The sequence below is a fragment of the Gadus chalcogrammus genome, chromosome 14 (genome assembly GCF_026213295.1).
Source record: "Gadus chalcogrammus isolate NIFS_2021 chromosome 14, NIFS_Gcha_1.0, whole genome shotgun sequence".
Lineage (NCBI taxonomy): Eukaryota > Metazoa > Chordata > Actinopteri > Gadiformes > Gadidae > Gadus > Gadus chalcogrammus.
This window is the reverse complement of record NC_079425.1, coordinates 27,125,569-27,151,594: the sequence shown is the minus strand read 5'-3', so window position 1 is coordinate 27,151,594 and position 26,026 is coordinate 27,125,569. Positions and strand designations below refer to the sequence as shown.

General features: G+C 44.4%; 1 protein-coding gene across 3 annotated transcripts in view; it reads left to right on the top strand.

Moving 5' to 3' along the window:
- The window catches only part of zgc:123258 (uncharacterized protein LOC641502 homolog), a 37,711-nt gene that overhangs the window by 7,140 nt on the left and 4,545 nt on the right, over positions 1-26,026 (top strand). For all 3 annotated transcript variants that reach the window (XM_056607203.1, XM_056607202.1, XM_056607204.1), the window contains exons 2-11: positions 11,195-11,305; positions 14,227-14,421; positions 20,353-20,442; positions 21,075-21,211; positions 21,769-21,926; positions 22,472-22,568; positions 22,827-22,928; positions 23,051-23,132; positions 23,254-23,328; positions 24,383-24,439. In XM_056607203.1, coding sequence (XP_056463178.1) covers positions 11,195-11,305; positions 14,227-14,421; positions 20,353-20,442; positions 21,075-21,211; positions 21,769-21,926; positions 22,472-22,568; positions 22,827-22,928; positions 23,051-23,132; positions 23,254-23,328; positions 24,383-24,439 — 1,104 coding nt within the window. The remainder of the gene's footprint in view (positions 1-11,194; positions 11,306-14,226; positions 14,422-20,352; positions 20,443-21,074; positions 21,212-21,768; positions 21,927-22,471; positions 22,569-22,826; positions 22,929-23,050; positions 23,133-23,253; positions 23,329-24,382; positions 24,440-26,026) is intronic.

Sequence of the window (26,026 nt, the reverse complement as noted above, 5' to 3'; positions counted from 1 at the left end):
CAATACAACTCGCGCAGGCGTTGTTTAGTCCGTACTATGCCCTGGTGGTTCTCATGTGCCAGCACAACTAATGTCTGCGTGAAGACGGTGCCTACGCCATAGTCAGAGGCGTCCGTAGAAACGATGCTTGGCAGGGCAGGGTCATACAAGGCCAATGATGGGCTGTCCACTAGGGCTGTCAAAACGAACTTCGCTATTCGAATACAATTCGAATTTTTCAAAAAAGGAGAACATTCGAGTGCGGCAACTAACGTTCAAACTTTTTTTAATTTATTTTTTAGCAAATTTTATTGACAAGTCAAGAATTACATTTAACTTTTGCCTAGCAACGACGCAAATCAAAGTCAATGTTGTGCGTCATGACGTTCGGCATTGTATGCTTACAAGATGGCGGGGAGCAGCGCGCGAGCAGACACAGAGCTGGAAAGCATAGGTACGAACACACCAAACGCGTACCCGCGTAAAGATTTACGCGCGTAACGCAGCTAAAATGTTGCTTGACCATTTTGTGTCAAAAATGGTCCTACGCAGCTACGCGCCTACGCTCCTACGCGCCTAGATGAATCCATGTCCATGCAAGTGAACGGAGCGTTCCCTCTTCGTCATAACGATCAAACCAAACATCCTTCACATTCACCGAGCGAACATTACGAAAGTAAAATGCACATTTCTCGCAATTTTTTTTTCCATAAACGCATTTAATGGCGTAACTATGTTACTATTTCCACCCAGAATAAAGAAAGTTGTCGGCCGTGGCTGCGCTGAAGTCCGAGGTAGGAAACCCAAACGCCGCCGTGTTTGGGTGATAGAGTTTAGATCGGGTTAGATTAAATAATCTCGGATATAAATAACAATAATCGGGTTAAATAACTTCACATGGTGTGTCTGGTGTGTTTCCAGCATTCGTAGTGTTGATCAGCAGATATATAGTCCGCCAAGACGTTGAGGTTGCTTAGTAACCAGAGACTCTGTCCATGCAAGTGAACGGAGCGTTCCCTCTTCGTCATAACTATCAAACCAAACATCCTTCACATTCATCTCGTTGTCTGCAAGCTGGGCGGCAGACAACATCTTCATTAAACATCATTGCTTGAATATTTCTGGCGTTATATCTTACCTATTTATATAAGTTTTGTATTGATTTTGTAAAACTTGTTGCAAATGTTACATAACAGATTTGGTTGACGCGCCCTCTAGTGGACGCGGGACATAGGCCTAATAATAAGATGGTATCGGTGTATATAATGATATAATTAAAAAAAAATAAAAAAAACATTAAAATATTCGAATATTATTCGAATATTCAACATAAGAAGCATTAGAAATTCGAATATGATTTGAGGGGAGGATTGACAGCCCTACTGTCCACCAACAGCTGTTTCAACTCCCTGAAACACTTGTCAGCCGCATCAGTCCATTTGAAGTCTGAGTCACTGCGATGGATGGCACGCAGTGGCTCACCACAGTTGCATAGTTGGTTATGAATTTGTTGTACCATGAAAGCATGCCCAGAAATGAATGTAAGGTGCCTGCATCGTGTGGTGGAGTTGCCTGTGCAATTGCTTTAACATGTTCTGTATCCGGCTCGATGCCTTGTGTGGACACTAAATGACAGAAAAAGCGCAGACTGGACTGTCTGAACTGGCACTTTTTTTAGGGTTGATCCGTATGGATCACGGGTAACCCGTGAACCGTTGCACCACTAGTTATAATAAATGCAGTCAAATCCCTACTATCGGGATGCAGAGGAAGTTGATGATAGGCTCTTTCAAGGTCAATTGTTGAAAACATGATTGATCCGGCAAGAGTAGAAAGCAGTTCATCCATATGTGGTAGAGGATGACTGTCCACCACTATGGCTTTATTTGGTTCTCTGAGGTCAACACACATTCTTATGCCACCTGTTTTCTTCTGTATCACGACGATGGGTGAAACTGAAATGTGTCTGAAATTCATCAGACACATCAGATCTGACAGTAAAGGGCAGACGTCGTAGCTTTTGGCGAACAGTTATGGCAGACTCAGAGACCTTAACTTTATGCATGAAACCTTTCACACAACTCACTGTTGGAGCTGGCGCTTCGGCTTTGGAATGTTGCATGACTGGGCTGGAAGCAGGAGCGTTACAGGCAGGTGAGGCAGAAAGCACCTTGTCACCTTCAATATGCAGCTTAAGTGTAGTTATCAAATCCATGCTCATTAGTGGAGTCCCAGTCTCTGTTACATAAAAGTTCACTTTACAGTACTCACTGTTCCTCACCACTGTAGCAGGCATGCACCCCAGCACTTTGATTGGAGTTTGGGAGTATGTCACAAGACAAGCTGCAGGCGGCTGTAGAGGCACTCCCTCAAAGTATTCCTCCACTATGCAATTTGGCAAAACTGACACTGAGGCTCCCGTATCCACTGTAAGTTGAACTGCCTTTTGCAATGTCCCAGCATGAATGTCCACAGTGCATTGTAGTTTTGCTGGTGACACTGACCGTTGCAGCAATAGCAGAGTGTATTCCGGTATTTCCGCTTGACGCACGCTATGAGTCTGTGTAGCAGACCTACACACGCGCGCAAAATATCCCTTCTTGTTGCAGGTTTTACACGTGACTGTAATCGCAGGGCATTCTGGTGCATTAGCCAAATGCTTGTTGGATCAACAACGAAAACATGGGCAGTGACTAATCATCATTTTTTCCCGCTCCGCGCATTTCATGGCCTTGGGGCGCTTCTGCTGGAGAGTTGGAAGTCTCTGTTCCAGCATCAGCAGGATGTCTGGAGTCGACAACACATCGCGACATCAGTCAGGGTTAGGTGCTTTGTCAAAGACACCTCGACACTCTGCTTGTTGAAGCCGGGGATCGAACCAACAACCTTCAGGTTACCAGGCAACCCACTCTACCACCTGAGCTACTGCCGCCCTAACTGGCTCATGTTTTGGCTCATTCTACCGCCAGTGTAACTGGCGGTAGAATGACTTGCAGATGAGCCTGAACGTGCATTCCTGTATGGCTGTCTACTAGGGATGGGCACGAGTAGTAAATACCAAACTCGAGTGATCGAAGGAATTCCTCGAGGATCAATCGAGTACTCGTTTAATCAAATCTATTTTTAGAATGCAACGCATCTGCAGCAGGAATAGGCCCGATGATGACCGGCAATATTACCAACCAAACATGTAATGCTTATTCTCAATCAAAACAGTCAGAGTTATCAGAGTATTCATTATTTATTTTTGCAAACGTTCAAAACACTTTTTTCCTTACAAAAATAAATATGCGTCTCACAATTTAAATCACGTCGAACCAAGGCTTGTAACAGTTTTTAAAAAAAAAACGAAACAAGTAGCCTAACTAGGGATGCAAATTATCGAATAATTCATTAATCGATAGTTGTTTCATCTTATCGATCGATGATCGATTAATTGATAAGCGGCAATTCTTCTGAGAAGCTGAATTTCCTTCTGAATGTGACACATTTAGGTGGTAATTCAACGAAGTCGTTTAGTTGTTGTACTTTAAAATACATTTACATTTAGGGCATTTAGGAGACGTTTTTATCCAAAGCGACTTACAATAAGTACATTTGTCAAAATACTTCCACATATTGTGCATTTGGCGTCTTTGTCGTCATTAACCAACTTAAAGTGGCTCCATACTGCACTCCGTTTTGCCCTCTTCATCGTGTCACTAGCTGTGTTCGAAATCGTTCCCTATACACTCGTTCCCTATTCCCTATATAGTGTACATGATATAGTGCACTATATAGGGAATAGGGAACGAGAATTCGGACACTACGCTGAACATTTCTAAACGTCATTTGCGTCAGTAAATGCGCCGGGTATTTGTGTGACGCAGACAGATGCGCCCACATCAAGTAAACAAACCGGGCACTCATGACGAAATCTGGAGGTTGTATTGATGTTGAATGTTACATTTCCTTGTTTAAAGATCCCATGCCATGCTATTTTATGGATGCTTTAATATAGGTATTAGTGGGCCACAAACACATTATTCAAAGACGTCCCCGAAATTCAGCCGTGGTGCAGAGTTACAGCCACTCCGAACTAGTCGCTCATTGAGCTTCCCCCAAACGCGCTGTTTCGGTGGGCGTGTCAAGGCAGGTCAAGGAGGGGGGTGGGGGTGTGGCCCTGAGCAGCTTGTAGCCACAGTACCATTCGCTCTGGTTACGGTGGGCGTGTCAAGGCAGGTCAAGGAGGGGGGTGGGGGTGTGGCCCTGAGCAGCTTGTAGCCACAGTACCATGCGCTGTTTACGGTGGATGTATCGCAATGGCTTGTAGAAACCCATATTATACATAGATATCTATGTAATATAATATAATATATATTATCACCTGGCCCTGAGCAGCTTGTAGCCACGGTACCATGCGCTCAGTTTACGGTGGATGTATCGCAATGGCTCTTAGAAACCCATATTATACATAGATATCTATATCATATAATATATATTATCACCTGGCCCTGAGCAGCTTGTAGCCACGGTACCATGCGCTCTGTTTACGGTGGATGTATCGCAATGGCTCTTAGAAACCCATATTATGCATAGATATCTATATCATATAATATATAATATATATTATCACGGCCAAAAGCTGTGTGAGCCTCCAGACGATAGGCTATTATGAATCTCAAACGACCGCGTCTTCTTCAGATTGATGTGGAAGTGGAAGAACCAGAGACGTCGGAGAACCCGACGAAGTCCTTTGTGATTCATTATATCGTCTGGAGGTGCACACAGATTTTGGCCGTGATAATATGTATTATTTGATATAGATATCTATGTATTATATGATATTATTTAGATGTAGAGCCCCAGGACTCTAACGCAAGTGTTGTACACTTCCTTGTTATTTGGATAACCGTTCTGCTGTTGGTGTGATGGCGCATTACACGTCGGACTCTCGTCTCTGGTATTTCTACAACGAGACTCATAGTGGGGGTTATCGCAGCCATGGTTGAGAATGAATTGGGGGAAGGAACTTTGGCTTTGACTCCCTGAAGTACATGAACCACGACATGGAGGAGAAGGGGATTGTTGGCCGCGAATGTATCCCGCTTGAGCCCTGCTTCCCACCGCCTCGGCAGCGGTCAGCGCTAATCACCGCCTCCTGAAGCGGCGGTGGTCCATCGGCAGCGAGACTCCGGCGGGAGACGACCGCGGTCAACAATCCCTTGGCCATGGCTGAGATAACCCCCACTACGAGTCTCGTTGTAGAAATACCAGAGACGAGAGTCCGACGTGTTATGCGCCATCACACCAACAGCAGAACGGTTATCCAAATAACAAGGAAGTGTACAACACTTGCGTTACAGTCCTGGAGCTCTATATATAAATAATATCATATAATACATAGATATCTATATCAAATAATACATATTATCACGGCCAAAAGCTGTGTGCACGTCCAGACGATATAATGAATCCCAAAGGACTTCGTCGGGTTCTCCGACGTCTCTGGTTCTTCCACTTCCACATCAATCTGTAGTAGACAGAACCGCGCGCTGCCTGCTGCCTTCTGCCGGCGCAAGGCACCACCGCCCGGCTGCCAGCTGCCGGGCGGTGGTGCTTCGCGGCGGTGGTGCCTCGCGGCACTTCGATGTCGTTCTGCCATTGCATTCAAAATTCTGTAACTAGCCTGTTACTACGAACTAAGCAACTACCATACACGTATTAGCATTTAGCACTAGCTTAATCACGACTCCTTCAGAATTCTTGTGGGTGGTTACGAACCAACCAAGTGGGCAGGGCCATGAAAAATAGTTTGACAACGCTACGTCACAGTGTCACCTTATCCAGATTGGCTCATTTCTTCTGCCTTTTTCCTTTCATTGCCTATTGCATTCAGCAGACAAACTGCATAGATTTCAAACTTACCACAGCTCACAAACTTATTCAGACCTATGTTATTTAACAAACAACAGGAAAAATGTGATTTTAATGGCATGGGCTCTTTAATTAATTTTGAATGTTAAATATTCTATGTTAAATCCCAAATAAATTGTTTCTAAACGAAAGCCGGAGACTCCATCATTAAATGTATTTGTTTTCGCGGTTATTCGGCTTCTTCTTCTCCCCTGGAAAAATACAACCGCATTGCATTGTGGTATACGGGAGTAACATGTAGGGAACATCGTATGTACCCTATTTTAAGTCCACTATATAGTGCCCTATATAGTGGACCACTGAGAATTCGAACACCCTAGAAAATGGCGTGCACCCTATTTAGTGCACTACATCCATGATAAGGAAAGATTTCGAACACAGCTAGTAGTGTCCCGCTTTTCGTTTGTCTTGTTCTGCTTCGCTTGTGATCCCGCTTGTGTTCCCGCGTGTGCGTCAAGTACGTCTGGAGTCAAGCGCGCCCTCACGTGGATGGTTGGGGAATTACGGGTTAAAATGCGATTAATTGCAAGTAATTTATTTTAATCGAGTAATCTCTTATCGACAATTAATCGATAATCGATTAATTGTTTGCATCCCTAAGCCTAACCATTGCATATAATTTAAAGCTGCAAATAAAACGGCAGCAAATGGACTATGGAAATACTCAGCGTTGTGATCTTCTCTACACGGCCGGGATTAAAGCTGCGTCTTGCGGCGGTGAAAATAGCCGACACACTTGGTTGCTGCGGGTCTGCTTTCCCGAACTCACCGTTGTGTTTCAGGAGCATATGTTGCCGCATAGTACTTTCTGGTAGCTCGATTTCGCTTGGCATATTTTACATTTCACCTTATGATCTCCTATTTCTTTAAAGTATTTCAATTCTCCGCTGCGCTTTGCTTTGACCGCCATCTCTTAACTTTTTGAATTCTGGCGTGCCTGCACACGGCACGGAACGCCCCACACAGAAATGGATACATTTCATTTGCTTTGTGCCAACGGCATGCGTTAGTGGCGCCGACAGAAAATGTATACATTTGCTTCAGAAAACTTTGTTTGTGTGTGTATATGCAAACTCGAGTTTGCCTGTCCACCAACCGAGTTCATTTGTAACGAGGAGTACTCGAGTAATCGATTCCTCACGCCCATCCCTACTGTCTACTCTTCCCTTTTCCTTGAACTTGGACTGCATGTACAGGAAAGCTACTTTTAACACTGGTCATGCACTTCGCTTGTTCTCCAGCTGACTCCATCTGACTAGCAATAGTGGTAGCCTGCTCCAGTGTTAACCTTTCTTTTAGCAACAGTCTTTCTCGGATTCGTGGATTTGCAACATGTTCCACTAGCTGGTCACGTATCATGTCATCACAGCTAGGGCTGAACGATTTATCGTTTTCTGATCGAAATCCCGATTTCAGACAACGCGATCTCTGGATCGCCAAAGACACGTTTTTTTCGGTTTTACTGTGCGTTCACGCGTCAAGTAGAGACGCAAACTTTAGTTAGAGTAATAGCATGTAATGTTTTAATGGTATGATGTCATGTTTGTAAATATTACTGTACATTGTGAATATTGCACTGAAGCTTGATTTGAAGAAAATCATGAAGAAAATCGAAATCGCAATATCTGCCAGAAAAATCGCAATTCAATCTTTTCCTGAAATCGTTCAGCCCTAATCACAGCTAGCAAAGTAGCAACTAACCTTCGCAAAGCAGTCACGTACTGAATGATTGATTCATCCGCTAGCTGGACTCGTTTTCTAAATATGTGTTGTTCGACGACATCGTTTACCTTTGGCGTGAAGTAGCCATGCAGGACAGCTATCGCAGTTGCCAGTCTCCGGCAATGTGTAAAATATTCTTTGTTTAGTTTAGTTTAGTTTTTATTTGTGCAAATAAACAAGATTAAAAAAGGCAAGAAGATTTGCATAGACATACATAGATGCACGGGTGGGACAAAAGAAACCCTGAAGGGCTTATTAAGGATGTCCACCTGACATTAAAATACAATAAGGTAAAGAAAATAAAGTAAAAGAAAAAAAAAGACAAACAAAAGTACAATAATAGAGATAAAACAACTACAAAGTCATTTTACAAAAATGAGAATACATTTGAGTAAAAGTAAAAAAGCAAAGTAAAGATATAACTAACAAGCAAAAAGACAATACAGCATACATTCAGTTTATCATATTATCATAGGCTTTTAAAATTAGGTACATTTTAAGATATTTTTTGAAAGTAGCTAAAGATGAGTGTTTACGTAGAGTAGCTGGAAAACTGTTCCAAACGACTGGACCTCTGTCCCTAATAGAAAACTGTCCCAGATTTGTTCTGAAAAATTGCCGGTGAAGGAGATCTACAGATCTGGTCTGATGACTATGGATCTGTGACCTGGTTTTAAAAAAACTGTTAAAAGAAGAAGGAAGTCAATTATTGAAAAACTGGAAAAGAAAGTGCCGATCTGAAGAGTATTCACATCATATATGCTTAGCAACTCCAGATTCCGAAATAATGGAGCACTATGAGCGTCCCAACTGGAGTTGGTTACAGATCTAACAATTTTTTTCTGTAACAGAAAAATCGAATTTACACTGGTTTTGTATGTACTAGCCCATACTATATTACCATAGGATATAAAGGGATAAATAAGGCAGTAATATAAATCCATACAAATTTTCCTTGACAGCACGTGTCTTACTCGTCTAATAACCCCAATGTTTCTAGCCAATTTATTGGACACCTGTGATATGTGTTTTTTCCAATTGAGCTTATGGTCAATAAAAACCCCAAGGAACTTAACATTGGAAACATTAGCAAGTGCATTTGTCCCTCTGTTCCGAAGCAGTGAAGCAAAAGGGCACGTTGTCTTGCCTCAGTCCAGTTTAGTCCATCCACATCGATGACCAAGCAGTAGTTCTTGAACATTTGTTCCCAAACCTTGAATGGAACGGCGGGCTCCCCCGGCGCAGGCAGAAAAAAATCGGGGAAAGGCGCTGTAGCAGTCAAAAGTAACGTGAGTAAGTTCCTCGTCGCCAATTTGTTATGTTGCAAGTAGTAATAAGCACAGGAGACGACATACGTTCAAGTGTAATTATATTGAAGGTAAGCACGTAGCACAGTACTGTAGGTCTAACTCCCTAGCCTATCTCTACATGTGTTCTCTACTTCTTCTCTAGTACCACAACACACTACATAACAGTAGAGCCACCTAGTGATGTAATCAGGTAGTGGACACAACAGCGAGCACTTTATGTTTTATTTTTATTTTTTTCTACCTCACAATTGCTGCTTTAATGAACTATTGTTTTTACCTATCATTACGAGTCTTGTTTAGTCTAGTAGGGAACTTGCACAATGGTGCTGCTGCTGCTGCTTGTTTATGGCTGGTTCAGACTACACAATTTCAACCCTAATTTACCCGATTCGTTCATCGCAGACAAATTAGAAATAAAAAATAATTAAATAATAACTAGGTTAATTTATTGACAAGACAAGCGGGAAACTCACAAATTATATTTTTAGCGAGCCGACAGGCTTTTTGTCAGGACGCGGAACACGCAACTCAAAATCGGGATGACATTATAGCTATTCCACGCATCTCTACTAACTATACTTCACTGCACTACGCAGAGGACCACCATCATAATGCCTAGTATAGGAACTCGGAATCCATTATTTACACTTTGTTGCTGCGTTGATGCTGCATTAAACACGACCAAAGTTCTACAGTCAAATCCAATAGTCATCTATAATGATGATTGCGATGATGATTAGGATATGACGATGATGACAATGAAGAAGGTTTTATGATGATTCAGTGTTAACTTTGCGGTGACGACGCCATATTTAGATCACAACGGTGCTGCAGCGCGCCGCTTCCTATTGGTGCTAGGCGCGGCAATTTACGCGCGTGAAATGCGCACACCGGCGCGTGGCCGGCTTGATGATGAGGTGTCACGCGCTGATGAGGTGTCTCATAGGTGTTCGACACATGCACGCGCATTAGCCTCCCCCTCACCACTGGAATCATTCCTGTGTAACACCTGTTCCACCGAATTCTGCGAACCACCGAAAAGTGTGACCCCAGGGGGCGCTGTTGCAGACTTTGAAGCGTAGACAGGCATGTCAAAAACATACATAAAACATAAGATCTCCCCCCAACCAATTACCTTTTTATTAAAGGTGCTTAATAAATACATTTGATTGATCTGATTAGCATTTTACAGACCCATACAATGGATAGGGCGTTTAGTACGGTCCTTCACCGTTGCTTCTTTACCCATAAAAAGCCACAGCAGTGTTAAATTACGCTGATTACCCTTGTTGCATATATAACAACCACATTCTTTTTCATATTGTTGATGCATGATTGTGGACTATATGGAAATAGTACAATTCCAAGTCTTCTGGAAATGTTTTTGGTTGCTGTGTCATAATTCAACTTAATTTTTAATATATTGTTGCTCAAGGCACACTCATTAACGAGAAAATGTCAAACTGGCAATGCATGTTGAAAAGGTTGCTGACCCCTGATCAAGACCAAGCTCTCCGCAATAGCCGTGTGTCAATGCCCAGCCTCTGGGTTTGAATGATACTGAATTAATGGAATGTTGCATTTTTTATGTTTACACCACAGATTCTAGAGAAGAGAGTGCGCGCCAATCAGTAGTCACGTTTCCATCTAAAAGGTGATGCGAATCTTTAGAAAGTCTGCAAAAAGGAATTTCGAATTAGGTGCGTCTCCATCAAGTGGTTGGAGCGAAAAACTACACACATTCCAGGGCTTGTCATATCCTTTCGATAACATCCTCTCCGTTGATGGAACGGCTTTAGCCTCAAGTGGAAGTTGGCGTTAGTTCTAACCGGGCTTAATCAACAAAGCGCCGCCTTCGTTAACGACTTTGATGGAATGCCCCTATGTTAAAAACATGACAACAATGTAACATGACAACAGTAGAAACATGAGAGGAAACATGACAACATGAGCGGAAACATGACAACATGAGAGGAAACATGACAACAGGTTCACCTCAAAGTGAAAGTAACTGTAGATGTACCCCTCACTGGTTCAGTAGTTAAACTACGGGTTCCTAAACAAGGTGTCTCTCTACGGTTCAGTAGTGAACCGAGGGCCTAATGGAGAACAACACCCTACTGGCTCTATTCTACTTTCACTTCCGTTTCCCACTCAACTCCGCTGCTATGCGGAGCACCACAGACATGAAATCGATTGAAATGGCTATTTATAATTATATAAAGCATTGACTTCTCAATAATGACTGCACGTATTTATCCTCATAGATGAACTGTCAGGAGGCGATCTTGCACCTTTCCTATGGAGGCGTTCAGAAGGAGTACTGCCTGGTGTACAATCAGAGCTGGACGCCTCTGGCCAGAAGTCTGGACCAAGCCGTGAGTAGAACCTCAACGTGACTCTTAGTACTAACCGGTGTTCATAACCTCTCTTAGTATTGAGGAATACAAGTACCTGGGGGTGTACTTTAATAACAAGTTGGACTGGACTAGAAACGCCGAGGCTGTCTACAAAAAAGGCCAAAGCCGACTCTTTTGCCTCAGGAGGCTGAGGTCCTTTAACATCTGCCGGACGATGCTGAGGATGTTTTATGAGTCTGTTGTAGCCAGTGCAATCTTCTTCGCTGTCACATGCTGGGGCAGTGGGATGAGGGTTGCAGACACCAACTGAAAGACTGATTAGGAGGGCCGGTGATGTTGTGGGGGAGGAACTGGACACCCTGACGACCGTGGCAGAGAGGAGGATGCTGTCCAGGCTTCAGTCCATCTTGGACAATGTCTCACACCCTCTCTACGACACACCTTCAGCAGGAGATTCCTCTCACCCAGATGCACCACAGAGCGCCACAGGAAATCTTTCCTGCCTGTGGCCATTAAACTTTACAACGCCTCCCTTAGAATGTCAGACAACGTCCCTCTCTGTAATCTCTGACCTCAAACAAGGACTATAATTCTTGCACCTTTTGCACAATACTGTACAATTATTTTTGTACAGTGCTGTCTTTTATGTATGTATGTGTATGTGTATATATATATATATATGTATATATATATGTGTAATGTATGTATATATGTATGTATGTGTGTATATGTATGTATATATGGTGTTGTATATATATTTATATTGTCCTTAAATTTGTTATTTGTTTTTCTTAGGTTTTATCTTTTGTGTATTTATGTTGTATGTATGTATGTATGTATGTATGTATGTATATATATATATATATATATATATATATATATATATATATATATATATATATATATACACACAGTGGGGCAAAAAAGTATTTAGTAAGCCACCAATTGTGCAAGTTCTCCCACTTAAAAAGATGAGAGGCCTGTAATTTTTTTTTTTTCATAGGTATACCTCAGCTATGAGAGATAAAATGAAAAAAAAAATCCAGAAAAATCACATTGTCTGATTTTTTTAAGAATTTATTTGCAAATTATGGTGGAAAATAAGTATTTGGTCACCTACAAATCAGCAAGATTTGTGGCTGTCACAGACCTGTAACTTCTTCTTTAAGAGGCTCCTCTGTCCTCCACTCGTTACCTGTATTAATGGCACCTGTTTGAACGCCTTATCAGTATAAAAGACACCTGTCCACAACCACAAACAGTCACACTCCAAACTCCACTATGGCCAAGACCAAAGAGCTGTCAAAGGACACCAGAAACACAATTGTAGACCTGCACCAGGCTGGGAAGTCTGAATCTGCAATAGGTAAGCAGCTTGGTGTGAAGAAATCAACTGTGGGAGCAATTATTAGGAAATGGAAGACATACAAGACCACTGATAATCTCCCTCGATCTGGGGTTCCACGCAAGATCTCACCCCGTGGGGTCAAAATGATCACAAGAACGGTGAACAAAAATCCCAGAACCACACGGGAGGACCTAGTGAATGACCTCCAGAGAGCTGGGACCAAAGTAACAAAGGCTACCATCACTAACACACTACGCTGCCAGGGACTCAAATCCTGCAGTGCCAGACGTGTCCCCCTGCTAAAGCCAGTGCATGTCCGGGCCCGTTTGAAGTTTGCTAGAGAGCATTTGGATGATCCAGAACAGGATTGGGAGAATGTCTTATGGTCAGATGAAACCAAAATAGAACTTTTTGGTAAAAACTCAACTCGTCGTGTTTGGAGGAGAAAGAATGCTGAGTTGCATCCAAAGAACACCATACCTACAGTGAAGCATGGGGGTGGAAACATCATGCTTTGGGGCTGTTTTTCTGCCAAGGGACCAGGACGTCTAATCCGTGTGACGGAAAGAATGAATGGGGCCATGTATCGTGAGATTTTGAGTGAAAACCTCCTTCCATCAGCAAGGGCACTGAAGATGAAACGTGGCTGGGTCTTTCAGCATGACAATGACCCCAAACACACCGCCCGGGCAACGAAGGAGTGGCTTCGTAAGAAGCATTTCAAGGTCCTGGAGTGGCCTAGCCAGTCTCCAGATCTCAACCCCATAGAAAATCTTTGGAGGGAGTTGAAAGTCTGTGTTGCCCAGCGAAGGTCCAAAAACATCACTGCTCTAGAGGAGATCTGCATGGAGGAATGGGCCAAAATACCAGCAGCAGTGTGTGAAAACCTTGTAAAGACTTACAGAAAACGTTTGACCTCTGTCATTGCCAACAAAGGGCATGTAACAAAGTATTGAGATGACCTTTTGTTATTGACCAAATACTTATTTTCCACCATAATTTGCAAATAAATTCTTTAAAAATCAGACAATGTGATTTTCTAGATTTTTTTTTTCATTTTGTCTCTCATAGCTGAGGTATACCTATGATAAAAATTACAGGCCTCTCTCATCTTTTTAAGTGGGAGAACTTGCACAATTGGTGGCTGACTAAATACTTTTTTGCCCCACTGTATATATGTGTGTGTGTATGTATATATATATGGATATGGATATATATGTTATATTTTATATTATATTTTATTCTTAATATTTATTTATTTATTTGTGTATGTATATCTGGAGTTCGTGACAAAAATAATTTCCCTCTGGGATTATTAAAGTATTTATCTATCTATCTATCTATCTATCTAGTACTGACCCTTGTTCATAACCTCTCTTAGTACTAACCCGTGTTCATAACCTCTCTTAGTACTGACCTGTGCTCATAACCTCTCATAGTACTGACCCGTGTTCATATCCATTCTTACTACTGACCCGTGTTCATAACCACTCTCTGATCCGTGTTCATAACCACTCTCTGACCCGTGTTCATTACCACTCTTAGTACTGACCCGTGTTCATAACTACCACTCCCCCTGCTCTCTGGTCAGATTCTGTTCCCGCTGCTGAACCTGAGCACCACCACGCTGTGTGACCCGTCCTCCGTCCCCCCGGAGATCAGCCCCGCCCTGTTGAACGGGAGCGCTCTGGTGGTGCGGAGCGGAGAGTGTAACATCAGCCGTAAAGCCTTGGTGGCCCAGCGCCTGGGGGCTGGGGCCCTGCTGGTGGCCAGCCGCACCTACCTGGTAGGATGGGATCATTGGATCAGAGGTGTAGATTGGGATGCCTGGATTACAGACCGTGAACCACTTGTTATCCGTAGAAACTGCATTGGAACCTGTATTGGTAGAAGTACACACACCTCATAAGGCAAAGGGGAAAGTCCCCTCGATGATGGAAGCTTACTTCCAGACCTTTCACCTTAAAATGTGTGTAGAACATGGAGACCTTTTAATATAAATAAGAACATTAGGGAGCAGGATTGCTGGATGATACTTTCTGTACCTCCAGGCCCATGTGAAAGTCTTAACCAACTCATCCTCTGCGTTCCCCTCCAGAGCCGACTAGGGGTGTAACGATACCCGTATTTGTACCAAACCGTCACGGTACAGGCACTTCGGTGTGGTTACAGAGGTGGACCGCGGTTCGTGAATGCGGTGTCCATAGCGTTAATATGGTGAATGTAAAGGCTTGTTTTGCGATGCAGAATTTAAAACTTGAGGTCGGAGTTCCCCCCGGACCGTTTAGCCAAAGTATACTACTCCGACCCAGTAATCCGACTCCGTAAATACGGAGACCCCTCGAGCATTCGCAATTCGCCGCCCGAACGATCTTATATGTTGACTACAAACCATGTAAGCAGTGTTGTAAATAAACTCCCAAAGCTTTTCAAATCTTATTTGGTGTTTTATTGGTCCTTAATGTTCAAAGTAAACAATGTACAAAGTAAATAAGATGCAAAGTTAAACCGGAGAAGTGATTCCGGAAATGATTTTGTTAAAGGACCAATCACAGCCGTCTCCGTTGCGTCGATGGATAGTTAAAAAATATTGGATGCGCACGTAAGCTACGCAGAGGGGCTACGGAGAGCGCTCTCCGTGTCTACGTACAGCACTTTAACATGTGACCCAGCTCACGACACTATTTCAACAGCACATGTCTGTGAATTCATAAATGCAAATGCCACAACCAAGTTTATTGGTGTTTTCATTGCTGATGATGTACGGCCATTCTCCGTTGTTGACAAACAAGCAGTTTCTAAAAAAAGTTGCCCTTAACGGTGCGGCCACACCAAACGCGCGGTGCGGCCACACCAAACGCGTTACTCGCGTTGGATAACGCGAGTAACGCGCCTAACCTGACACTTGATCATTGTGGGGTGGTTACTCGGTTCAACGCTTCCAACGCGTTAACGCGCCAACGCAGCTAGATGAGTCCATGTCCATGCAAGTGAACGGAGCGTTCCCTCTTCGTCATAACTATCAAACCAAACAGCCTTCACATTCACCGAGCGAACATTATGAAAGTAAAATGCACATTTCTCGCTAAAAATGTTTCCATAAACGCATTTAATGGCGTAACTATGTTACTATTTCCACCAAGAATAAAGATAGTTGTCGGCCGTGGCTGCGCTGGAGTCCGAGGTAGGAACCCCAAACGCCGCCGTGTTTGGGTGATAGAGCTTAGATCGGGTTAGATTAAATAATCTCTGATATAAATAACAATAATCGGGTTAAATAACTTCACATGGTGTGTCTGGTGTGTTTCCAGCATTCGTAGTGTTGATCAGCAGAGAAATAGTCCGCCAAGACGTTGAGGTTGCTTAGCATCCAGACACTCAGTCCATGCAATGGAACGGAGCGTTCCCTCTTCGTCATAACTATCAAACCAAACATCCTTCACATTCACCGAGCGAACATTATGAAAGTAAAATGCACATTTCTCGCTTAAAATGTTTCCATAAACGCATTTAATGGCGTAACTATGTCACTATTTCCCAGTGTTGTATAGTAGCGAAGTAGAAATACTTCGTTACTGTACTTAAGTAGTTTTTTTGGATATTTGTACTTTACTTTACTACTTATATTTCTCTGTACTTTTACTTTTACTTCGCTACATTTTGCGAAGAAAACTGATACTTTTACTCCGCTACATTTCCCTTGAAACCTTCGTTACTCGTTACAAAATCAACTCATCTTTAGAAAAAAAATAAAGAATCATGAGAGATATGAGAATAACGTCGGGGACTGTGGTAGAACACAGACTGCGAGCCTGTTTGGCGAATCAGCTGTCCCAGCGCACGTTCGCAAAGCCCCCTTGCTTAGTTACTGTTGCTACGTCGATCAAAACTCCTACGACTGTCAACACACAAATGCATGGCTAGGACGAGGGCAAGGGCTATCAAAATTCTACTATTTGTATCAGGCTGGTTTGTACACGCAGTATTACAACACTATCTTATACACTTCAATACGCTGTATATGTGCCATTTTTGCTACAAAGCTAATTTAAATACCCTTTTTGGGCAGGGACTTAAGTTTTCCGAAAATTCGCGATCCTGGATGACACCAAAATCAATATTAAGTAACGTGTACCAGCGCTTGCGGGATAATAGGTCGGGCTACGATATCTGTCAGTGTCAGTGATTTTTTTTTGGAGTAACTCCGCAACAGCATCCAGATCATGGCAAAATGGACTGCAATATGCAGTGGAAGGATGTTTTCAAAAAAGATCAACAACGAAGGGGAAACAACAATAATCGAAGCAAAATCATACAGGTCTCAATCAAAAAATTAGAAACTTCACGACCTCAAAATAAATACCACCAGCACAACATTTTAAACTAGTAAGGTTCTTTCACCGCTGGGTAATATTTGTATATAATATTTCAAGCTAGCTAATAACCTATAAAGATTATTTATTCTTATTCCATCTCTGGCGAGGTATCTATCTAGCCAGTTAGTGCTAAGGCATGATTGGACGAGGGCAGTTATAGGGAGGAGTTTCGATAACGGTTACTTGTACTTTTACTTTCAGTACTTAAGTACATTTAATATCAGAAAAGTACTTTTGATACTTAAGTACAGTAAAGATCAGATACTTTAATACTTTTACTGAAGTACTATTCTAAAAGGTGACTTTTACTTTTACTTAAGTAATTTTCCAGTAAGGTATCTGTACTCTTACTTAAGTATGGCTTTTGAGTACTTTATACACCACTGCTATTTCCACCCAGAATAAAGATAGTTGTCGGCCGTGGCTGCGCTGGAGTCCGAGGTAGGAACCCCAAACGCCGCCGTGTTTGGGTGATAGAGCTTAGATCGGGTTCGATTAAATAATCTCTGATATAAATAACAATAATCGGGTTAAATAACTTCACATGGTGTGTCTGGTGTGTTTCCAGCATTCGTAGTGTTGATCAGCAGAGAAATAGTCCGCCAAGACGTTGAGGTTGCTTAGCATCCAGACACTCTGTCCATGCAAGTGAACGGAGCGTTCCCTCTTCGTCGTAACTATCAAACCAAACATCCTTCACATTCACCGAGCGAACATTATGAAAGTAAAATGCACATTTCTCGCTAAAAATGTTTCCATAAACGCATTTAATGGCGTAACAATGTTACTATTTCCACCCAGAATAAAGATAGTTGTCGGCCGTGGCTGCGCTGGAGTCCGAGGTAGGAAACCCAAACGCCGCCGTGTTTGGGTGAAGAGTTTAGAATAGAATAGAATAGAATAGAATAGACTTTATTTGTCATTGTGCATTGGATACACAACGAAATTTGTTTGTGCAACCACTAACAAAAGTGCAGTTGTGCTGGGTGGAGGGTAGGAGTGCAGTGTGATTATTAAGTTCTGTGATGGCCCTGGGGATGAAACTGTTCTGCAGTCTGGAGGTGCGGGCTGTAGTGGCCCGGTAGCGCCTGCCAGAGGGTAGCAGGGTGAAGATCGGGTTAGATTAAATAATCTCTGATATAAATAACAATAATCGGGTTAAATAACTTCACATGGTGTGTCTGGTGTGTTTCCAGCATTCGTAGTGTTGATCAGCAGAGAAATAGTCCGCCAAGACATTGAGGTTGCTTAGCATGCAGAGACTCTGTCCATGCAAGTGAACGGAGCGTACCCTCTTCGTCATAACTATCAAACCAAACATCCTTCACATTCACGGAGCGAACATTATGAAAGTAAAATGCACATTTCTCGCTAAAAATGTTTCCATAAACGCATTTAATAGCGTAACTATGTTACTATTTCCACCCAGAATAAAGAAAGATGTCGGCCGTATGCTTCTGTCCAAGCTCACTACTCTCTGCCAGTGACGTCGGGTCAAGCTCCACGCTGATTGGCTATCGCGGCTAAGCGCCACGCGTTGGAGCGTTGAAAGTTCAGATTTCTGAACTCCGGGCGTTGGTGCGTTGGGCGCGTTACTGCGTTTACGTGCGTAATTACGTGCGTCTGACGCGCCTAACGCCCCTAACGCGACGCTTCAACGCATGTAACGCGTCTACGCACATATACCAATGGTTCCCTATGCAAAAATGCCGAGTTTGGACGCCCCTAATGGTGCGGCCACACCAACCGCGTTACTCGCGTTGGACAACGCGAGTACCGCGCCTAACCTGACGCTTGACCAGTGTGTGGTGGTTCAACGCTTCCAACGCAGCTAGACGAGTCCATGTCCATGCAAGTGAACGGAGCGTTCCCTCTTCGTCATAACTATCAAACCAAACATCATTCACATTCACCGAGCGAACATTATGAAAGTAAAATGCACATTTCTCGCTAGAAATGTTTCCATAAACGCATTTAATGGCGTAACTATGTTACTATTTCCACCCAGAAGAAAAAAGAAAGATGTCGGCCGTATGCTTCTGTGCAAGCTCACTACTCTCTGCCAGTGACGTTGGGTCAAGCTCCACGCTGATTGGCTACCGCGGCTAAGCGTCACGCGTTGGAGCGTTGAAAGTTCAATTTTCTGAACTCCGGGCGTTGGTGCGTTGGGCGCGTTACTGCGTTTACGTGCGTAATTACGTGCAACTGCCGAGCCCAACGCCCCCAACGCAACGCTTCAACGCTTCAACGCGTGTACCGCGCCTAGACCAATGGTTCCCTATGCAAAAATGCCGATTTTCAACGCCCCTAACGCGAGCAACGCGGTTGGTGTGGCCGTACCTTTACGCGAGTAACGCGGTTGGTGTGGCCGTACCGTAACGGTGCGGCCACACCAAACGCGTTACTCGCGTTGGATAACGCGAGTAACGCGCCTAACCTGACACTTGATCATTGTGGGGTGGTTACTCGGTTCAACGCTTCCAACGCGTCAACGCGCCAACGCAGCTAGATGAGTCCATGTCCATGCAAGTGAACGGAGCGTTCCCTCTTCGTCATAACTATCAAACCAAACAGCCTTCACATTCACCGAGCGAACATTATGAAAGTAAAATGCACATTTCTCGCTAAAAATGTTTCCATAAACGCATTTAATGGCGTAACTATGTTACTATTTCCACCCAGAATAAAGATAGTTGTCGGCCGTGGCTGCGCTGGAGTCCGAGGTAGGAACCCCAAACGCCGCCGTGTTTGGGTGAAGAGTTTAGAATAGAATAGAATAGAATAGAATTGACTTTATTTGTCATTGTGCATTGGATACACAACGAAATTGGTTTGTGCAACCACTAACAAAAGTGCATTTAATAGCGTAACTATGTTACTATTTCCACCCAGAATAAAGAAAGATGTCGGCCGTATGCTTCTGTCCAAGCTCACTACTCTCTGCCAGTGACGTCGGGTCAAGCTCAACGCTGATTGGCTATCGCGGCCAAGCGTCACGCGTTGGAGCGTTGAAAGTTCAGATTTCTGAACTCCGGGCGTTGGCGCGTTGGGCGCGTTACTGCGTTTACATGCGTAATTACGTGCGTCTGACGCGCCTAACGCCCCTAACGCGACGCTTCATCGCGTGTAACGCGTCTACGCGCCTATACCAATGGTTCCCTATGCAAAAATGCCGAATTTTGACGCCCCTAACGCGAGTAACGCGTTTGGTGTGGCCGTACCGTAACTATGAACCGTACCGTCCTGTACCGTGAATTCAAAACCGAGGTACGTACCGAACCATGACTTTTGTGTAACGTCACACCCCTAGTGCCGACTGTCGTGTTCATGATTTTCCTCAGGTCATTCCATCAGCCAACGAGTCGGAATACGCCAAAGTCCACATTCCTCTGGCCCTCATGAGGTACATAGACCTCCTGGACACCAAGCAGGTCAGCCTCTTCCAGCCTCACCTCTGCTGCCTCACAGAACCAGGCCAGAGCCTTTAGAGGCCCAGTACCAGGACAGAGCCTTTAGAGGCCCAGTACCAGAACAGAGCCTTTAGAGTCCCAGTACCAGGCCAGAACCTTTAGGTAGAGTCCCATTACCAGGCCAGAGCCTTTAGGTAGAGGCCCAGTACCAGGACAGAGCCTTTAGGTAGAGTCCCAGTACCAGGCCAGAGCCTTTAGAGGCCCAGTACCAGGACAGAGCCTTTAGGTAGAGTCCCAGTACCAGGACAGAGACGCTAAAGGCCCAGTACCAGGACAGAGCCTTTAGGTAGAGTCCCAGTACCAGGCCAGAGCCTTTAGAGGCCCAGTACCAGGACAGAGCCTTTAGCTAGAGGCCCAGTACCAGGACAGAGCCTTTAGGTAGAGGCCCAGTACCAGGACAGAGCCTTTAGGTAGAGGCCCAGTACCAGGACAGAGCCGCTAGTGTTTTAAAAAGGACCAGGCCTTACTTTGTAAACCCCTTTGAGGAAGTGGTTCCTCTGGTCTGATGCTGGAGCTGTGTATGTCCAGGCCTTCTTCCTTTGTAAACCCCTTGAGGAGGAGGTACCCCTGACGCTGGAGCTGTATGTGTCCAGGTGTTTGGCGGGGGGCAGGTGCAGGCCCAGATGTTCTCCCCGCCCCAGGCCGCGCTGGACCCCAACATGGCCGTCATGCTGCTGATCGCCGTCTGCACCGTGGCCCTGGGGGGGTACTGGAGCGGCGCCTGTGAGAGGTGGGGCGCCGCTCGTTTACATATGGTGTCATCTCATTTACATACTGGATCATCTCATTTGCATAATGAATCACAGCAGCAGGGAAACCACTGGCCAGAGCGTCAGAAGTGACAGCAGAATCTGATCACAAATTATCCCTACAGTTATCTGGAATGTAATCCAATATAACTGGTGACGACTGTGGCCGTCACCACAGTCGTCCCTTTAATTATCTGAGGGTTTTTCCAGCCTTCCTCCTCAGGACAAACTGATTCAGAGGGAACCAAATGGCGCTGTAGGATGGGGTTGCGGGCGGAGGGGTCTTGGGCTCTGAACCTCGGTGCTAAACAGTGAAGAACCAGGGAAGGGCGGTTCCTGAGCCCAGAGGACGTTCTGAACCTGGAGCAGATAAAGGCGAGGTCCTGGAGGCTGAGCTGGGGCCTCTCTGCTCAGACAGAGGCTGAGCTAGGGCCTCTCTGCTCAGACAGAGGCTGAGCTAGGGCCTCTCTGCTCAGACAGAGGCTGAGCTGTGGCCTCTCTGTTCAGACAGAGGCTGAGCTGTGGCCTCTATGTTCAGACAGAGGCTGACGGGCGCTGGGGCCGACGGCGGTGGCGGGGAGGAGAAGGTGGCGGACAGCGGGGATGTGTTCCTGTACTCCCCCCTGAAGGTGGTGGTCTTCGTGGGCATGATGTGCCTGATGCTGGTCCTCATGTACTTCTTCTACACTGTTCTGGGTGAGTGGCCCGTGGTCTGGCTACAGAGGCTGTTGATATGAGCAGTTATTGACGGTCCTCAGAGTGAACTCTGACTAGCAGCATTCAGCGAGCTGCCTCATAGTCTCACAGTCTCAGGGTCTCATTGTCTCATAGTCTCTGCTCCTGTGCAGCCAGAAGCAGAAGGGTTTCATTCATTAGATTGAAGGTGTTTGAGAGAACTGAGCAGACCCTCAATTAAAGTGTTACCGGCGTCTTGCTATGTGTTCCCTCTCTCCAGTGTATGTGATACCATTCTTCTCTCCAGCGTATGTGATATGGTTCTTCTCTCTCTAGCGCATGTGATACCGTTCTTCTCGCTCTATTGTATGTGATACGGTTCTTCTCTCTCCAGTGTATGTGATATGGTTCTTCTCTCTCCAGTAAATGTGATATGGTTCTTCTCTCTCCAGTGTATGTGATATGGTTCTTCTCTCTCCAGTGAATGTGATATGGTTCTTCTCTCTCCAGTGTATGTGATATGGTTCCTCTCTCCAGTGTATGTTATACCGTTCTTCTCTCTCCAGTGTATGTGTTCATTACCATCTTCTTCCTTGCCTCGGCCACGGCTTTGTTCAGCTGCTTCGACGCCATCCTAGATCTTCTGGGCGTCGGCACGGTCAGGTACGGTCTCTCTCAGCTCTCCTCTCTCTCAGTGTCTCTCTCGCTACATGTTTCAATTGTACAGTTCTGTTTAGCGTTTAAGAAATATTTGATCATGGTAATACACAACAAATGTTTTCAGGTTAAGAATTCAATATGAAAACTAGTTTGAGGATGATAGTTTGCTCAAAGGCCTGCTTCTCAAGTGATTTCCTGTGTGTGGGCGTGTGTGGGTGTGTGTGTGTGTGTATGTGTGTATGTGTGGTTTTGGTTCTCTAGATTTTCGGTTCGCCGCTGGGAGTTCTCCGTGAGGTCTCTCATCTTGGCTGCAGTTTGCATCAGCATTGCTGTGGTCTGGGTTGTCTACAGGAACGAAGACAGGTGCTGTCACACTTCCTCATCATGTCTCTCACACACACACAGATAAAATTACCTCCTATACCTGCTAATCGCGGACCCCCCTGCCCTGGTCCTCCTTATGATGCGGTCTTCTGCTCCTGCAGGTGGATCTGGATCCTTCAGGACCTCCTGGGAATCGCCTTCTGCCTCAACTTCATGAAGACCATCTCACTGTCCAACTTCAAGGTACCTATCCTGTTCTGAGGCTGATGTACCTGTTGGCTGCCCTCCCACTAGCTTAAAGCTTAATCTCTGTCTCTCTCTCTATATCTCTTTATCTCTTTCCCGTTCGCTCTTAAACCTTCAGATCTGTGTGATTCTGCTGAGCCTCCTCCTCATCTATGACGTCTTCTTCGTCTTCATCACACCCTACCTCACCAAGGTATGTTCCATGTCTGGACCATGAAGGGGACTGGACCATGAAGGGGACTGGGGGAGGACGATGGAAGGTCTGGACCATGAAGGGGACTGTGGAGGACTATGGAAGGTCTGGCCCATGTTTGGACCATGAAGGGGACTCGGGGGGACCATGGAAGGTCTGGACCATGTGTGGACCATGAAGGGGACAGGGTCAGTCATGACCCTACACGAGTATTCTTTGCATTCACGAGAGACCATCCGAGCCGTTCAATCTCACAGCTCGAGGCCTGCGGTCTCTTCTGTTTCCTCCACCTCTGGTTCTTCAGTAGAGATTATTCTCGATCTGATTGTGACGTAAAACCACTTCCTCCTGCAGTGTGACCGGTATTGTCTGACTTCATGGTAAAAGGCATGATAGTTGTTTCCTGACTTCGTACTGTGCTCTGTCCTCTTCCGGTCTCCAGGGTCATGAAGTATCGACACATCATACGTTCCCATTCATTCTCTGCTTTGTGATTCTTTGTTGATACGTTTATCAGGGCTTATAAAGAGAGAACCTGGTACCTGGTACCTTCTCATTATCCGAGGTGCTACCACTGTGTGTTTGTAGGGGTGTTCATGGGTAAACGTACCATTTTTAGGGGGGGGGGGGTTTTGGTAAATACTTTAAATATGTAGCATTACATGGTGAGCTCTGAATTTGTTTATTAAAGACAATTTACATGAGTTTAAGTATAATGTTCTTAGGTTAAGCATTTTATATTTTTCCTGATTTTAACTTGCGGCTCGATTTTGATCAGTAAGCTCCCTGCTGTTTCCTAATGCTGGATTTAATTGATTTCGGATTCTTTAATGGGATTATTTAAATTATTCAATGTCAGCAGCAGAATGTTGCGTTCATAATTCAAAGTGCTCTCATCAGTTAAAGGCACCGAATGGTTCCAAACTAAAGTATGGTGGCGCAACCATGTGGACGCCATGTTTGGACCACTGTGGTCCGTGAGCACGTTTTCCTCTTCTCCTCAAACGAGGAGCATCATGTGTGGTTCTTCACCACAATCTCCCCTTCTCCACAGAACGGGGTCAGCATCATGGTGCAGGTCGCACTCGGACCGGACGCCCAAGGAGAGAAGGTAGGTGAAACGCACCCACCCAACTACATCCAATCAGGCGGTGCAGAGAAAGACAACAGTTAATAATAATAATAATTTATTTATTTTGATTGGCGCTTTTCAATGACCCAAAGGCGCTTACAGTGAAGGGGGGGACCTCACTAACCACCACCAGTGTGTAGCACCCACTTGGGTGATGCACGGCAGCCAATCTGCGCCAGAACGCTCGCCTAGCCTACTAATCATGTGTCATAAGCAGTGTTGCCATAGTTACCTTGAAAAAGTAATCTGATTACTAGTTACTCCTTAAAATAGTAACTTAGTTACTTAACTGATTACTTGATTTTAAAAGTAACTAAATTAGATTACAAGTTACTTTATTAGTTACATTCAGCTGCGACAACACCCCCTGTTAAAAAATTACAACCAATGCCAATGCTAACTTACTGTCTTATGACCAGTGATGCCAGTAACGCGTTACCATCACTGGTCATAAGACACATTTCTCTGGCAGGACTTTGGATTTAGAGATAGCTGCTGGAATAACTTTTACTTCATTAATTGACAGAAATATGGCCTACTGGTCCTTTAACATCTAATAAAATTTCCGGTGTGTGTGTGTGTGTATAATGGATTAAAAACAGAAACATAAGTCTGTCCTGGTCATGTAATAGGATGAATGGATGAATGAGGAGGCAGAGGTGCTCAGATGACCAGAGTGGATGAGTGGAGTCTCAGGGAGAGCAGGTTTAGGATGATGTTCAAAACGACCTGTGCTCTCTCTATCGGTCAGTATGCAGGGGAACTAAACCCGTTCAACCAGTTGTTGCCGACTGGGACGTTGTTTTCATGGCTTTGTGAACATGGATAGATGAGCAACGTTTACTTCAGTCCACTTGGTAGGCTGGTAGACTGATCTATCCAGCACAGATCTAGGTGGACACGCTTGATGGAGATTTTCTAAACGGCTTGTAAGGCTAATCACACTCACACCTGGTGGTATAATATTTCTCCTTTAAGGTCTTTAAGGAGGGGCATGGCTCCCTTAAGCCCTTCTTTAAACAGCAATGTATCTGTGAAGAACAAACATAAATTGATTAGAGCCCTGGGGCCGTATTCACAAAGCATTTTATCTTACCGCTAGGAGTGCTCCTAACTCGCGCTAAAACATTTTACGTAGGAGTTTTTTCTTAAAAGTTATTCACAAAGCCGCTGAGACCTACTCTTACTAAGGATAAATCACAAAGAGTGAACTAAGAGTGACGCGCCGTTGCTATGGATTACGTCAATTCTCGTGCACGAGTTTAGAAGCGGTCAGTTCGGTGATTGGCTGTTCAGACGAGCCCACTGAATCACCGAAAAACAAGGAAATAGCCTAGGCTAGAAATTAATTCCTATTAAGTAGTTATAGTGCAGTTAGCAGAATACACGCATGATGACAATTTTGTGCAGACCACGATAATGACGTTGTAGCCTGCACGTTCAAGAGAGAGAGAAAGCAAACAATAAAAATACGTAAAATCTGAAAGAAAATAAATGTTACGAACTACCCAAGTGTTGACTGATTTGTGCCAAGGTGTTTACCTAAAATGTGTTTTCAAAGTGATC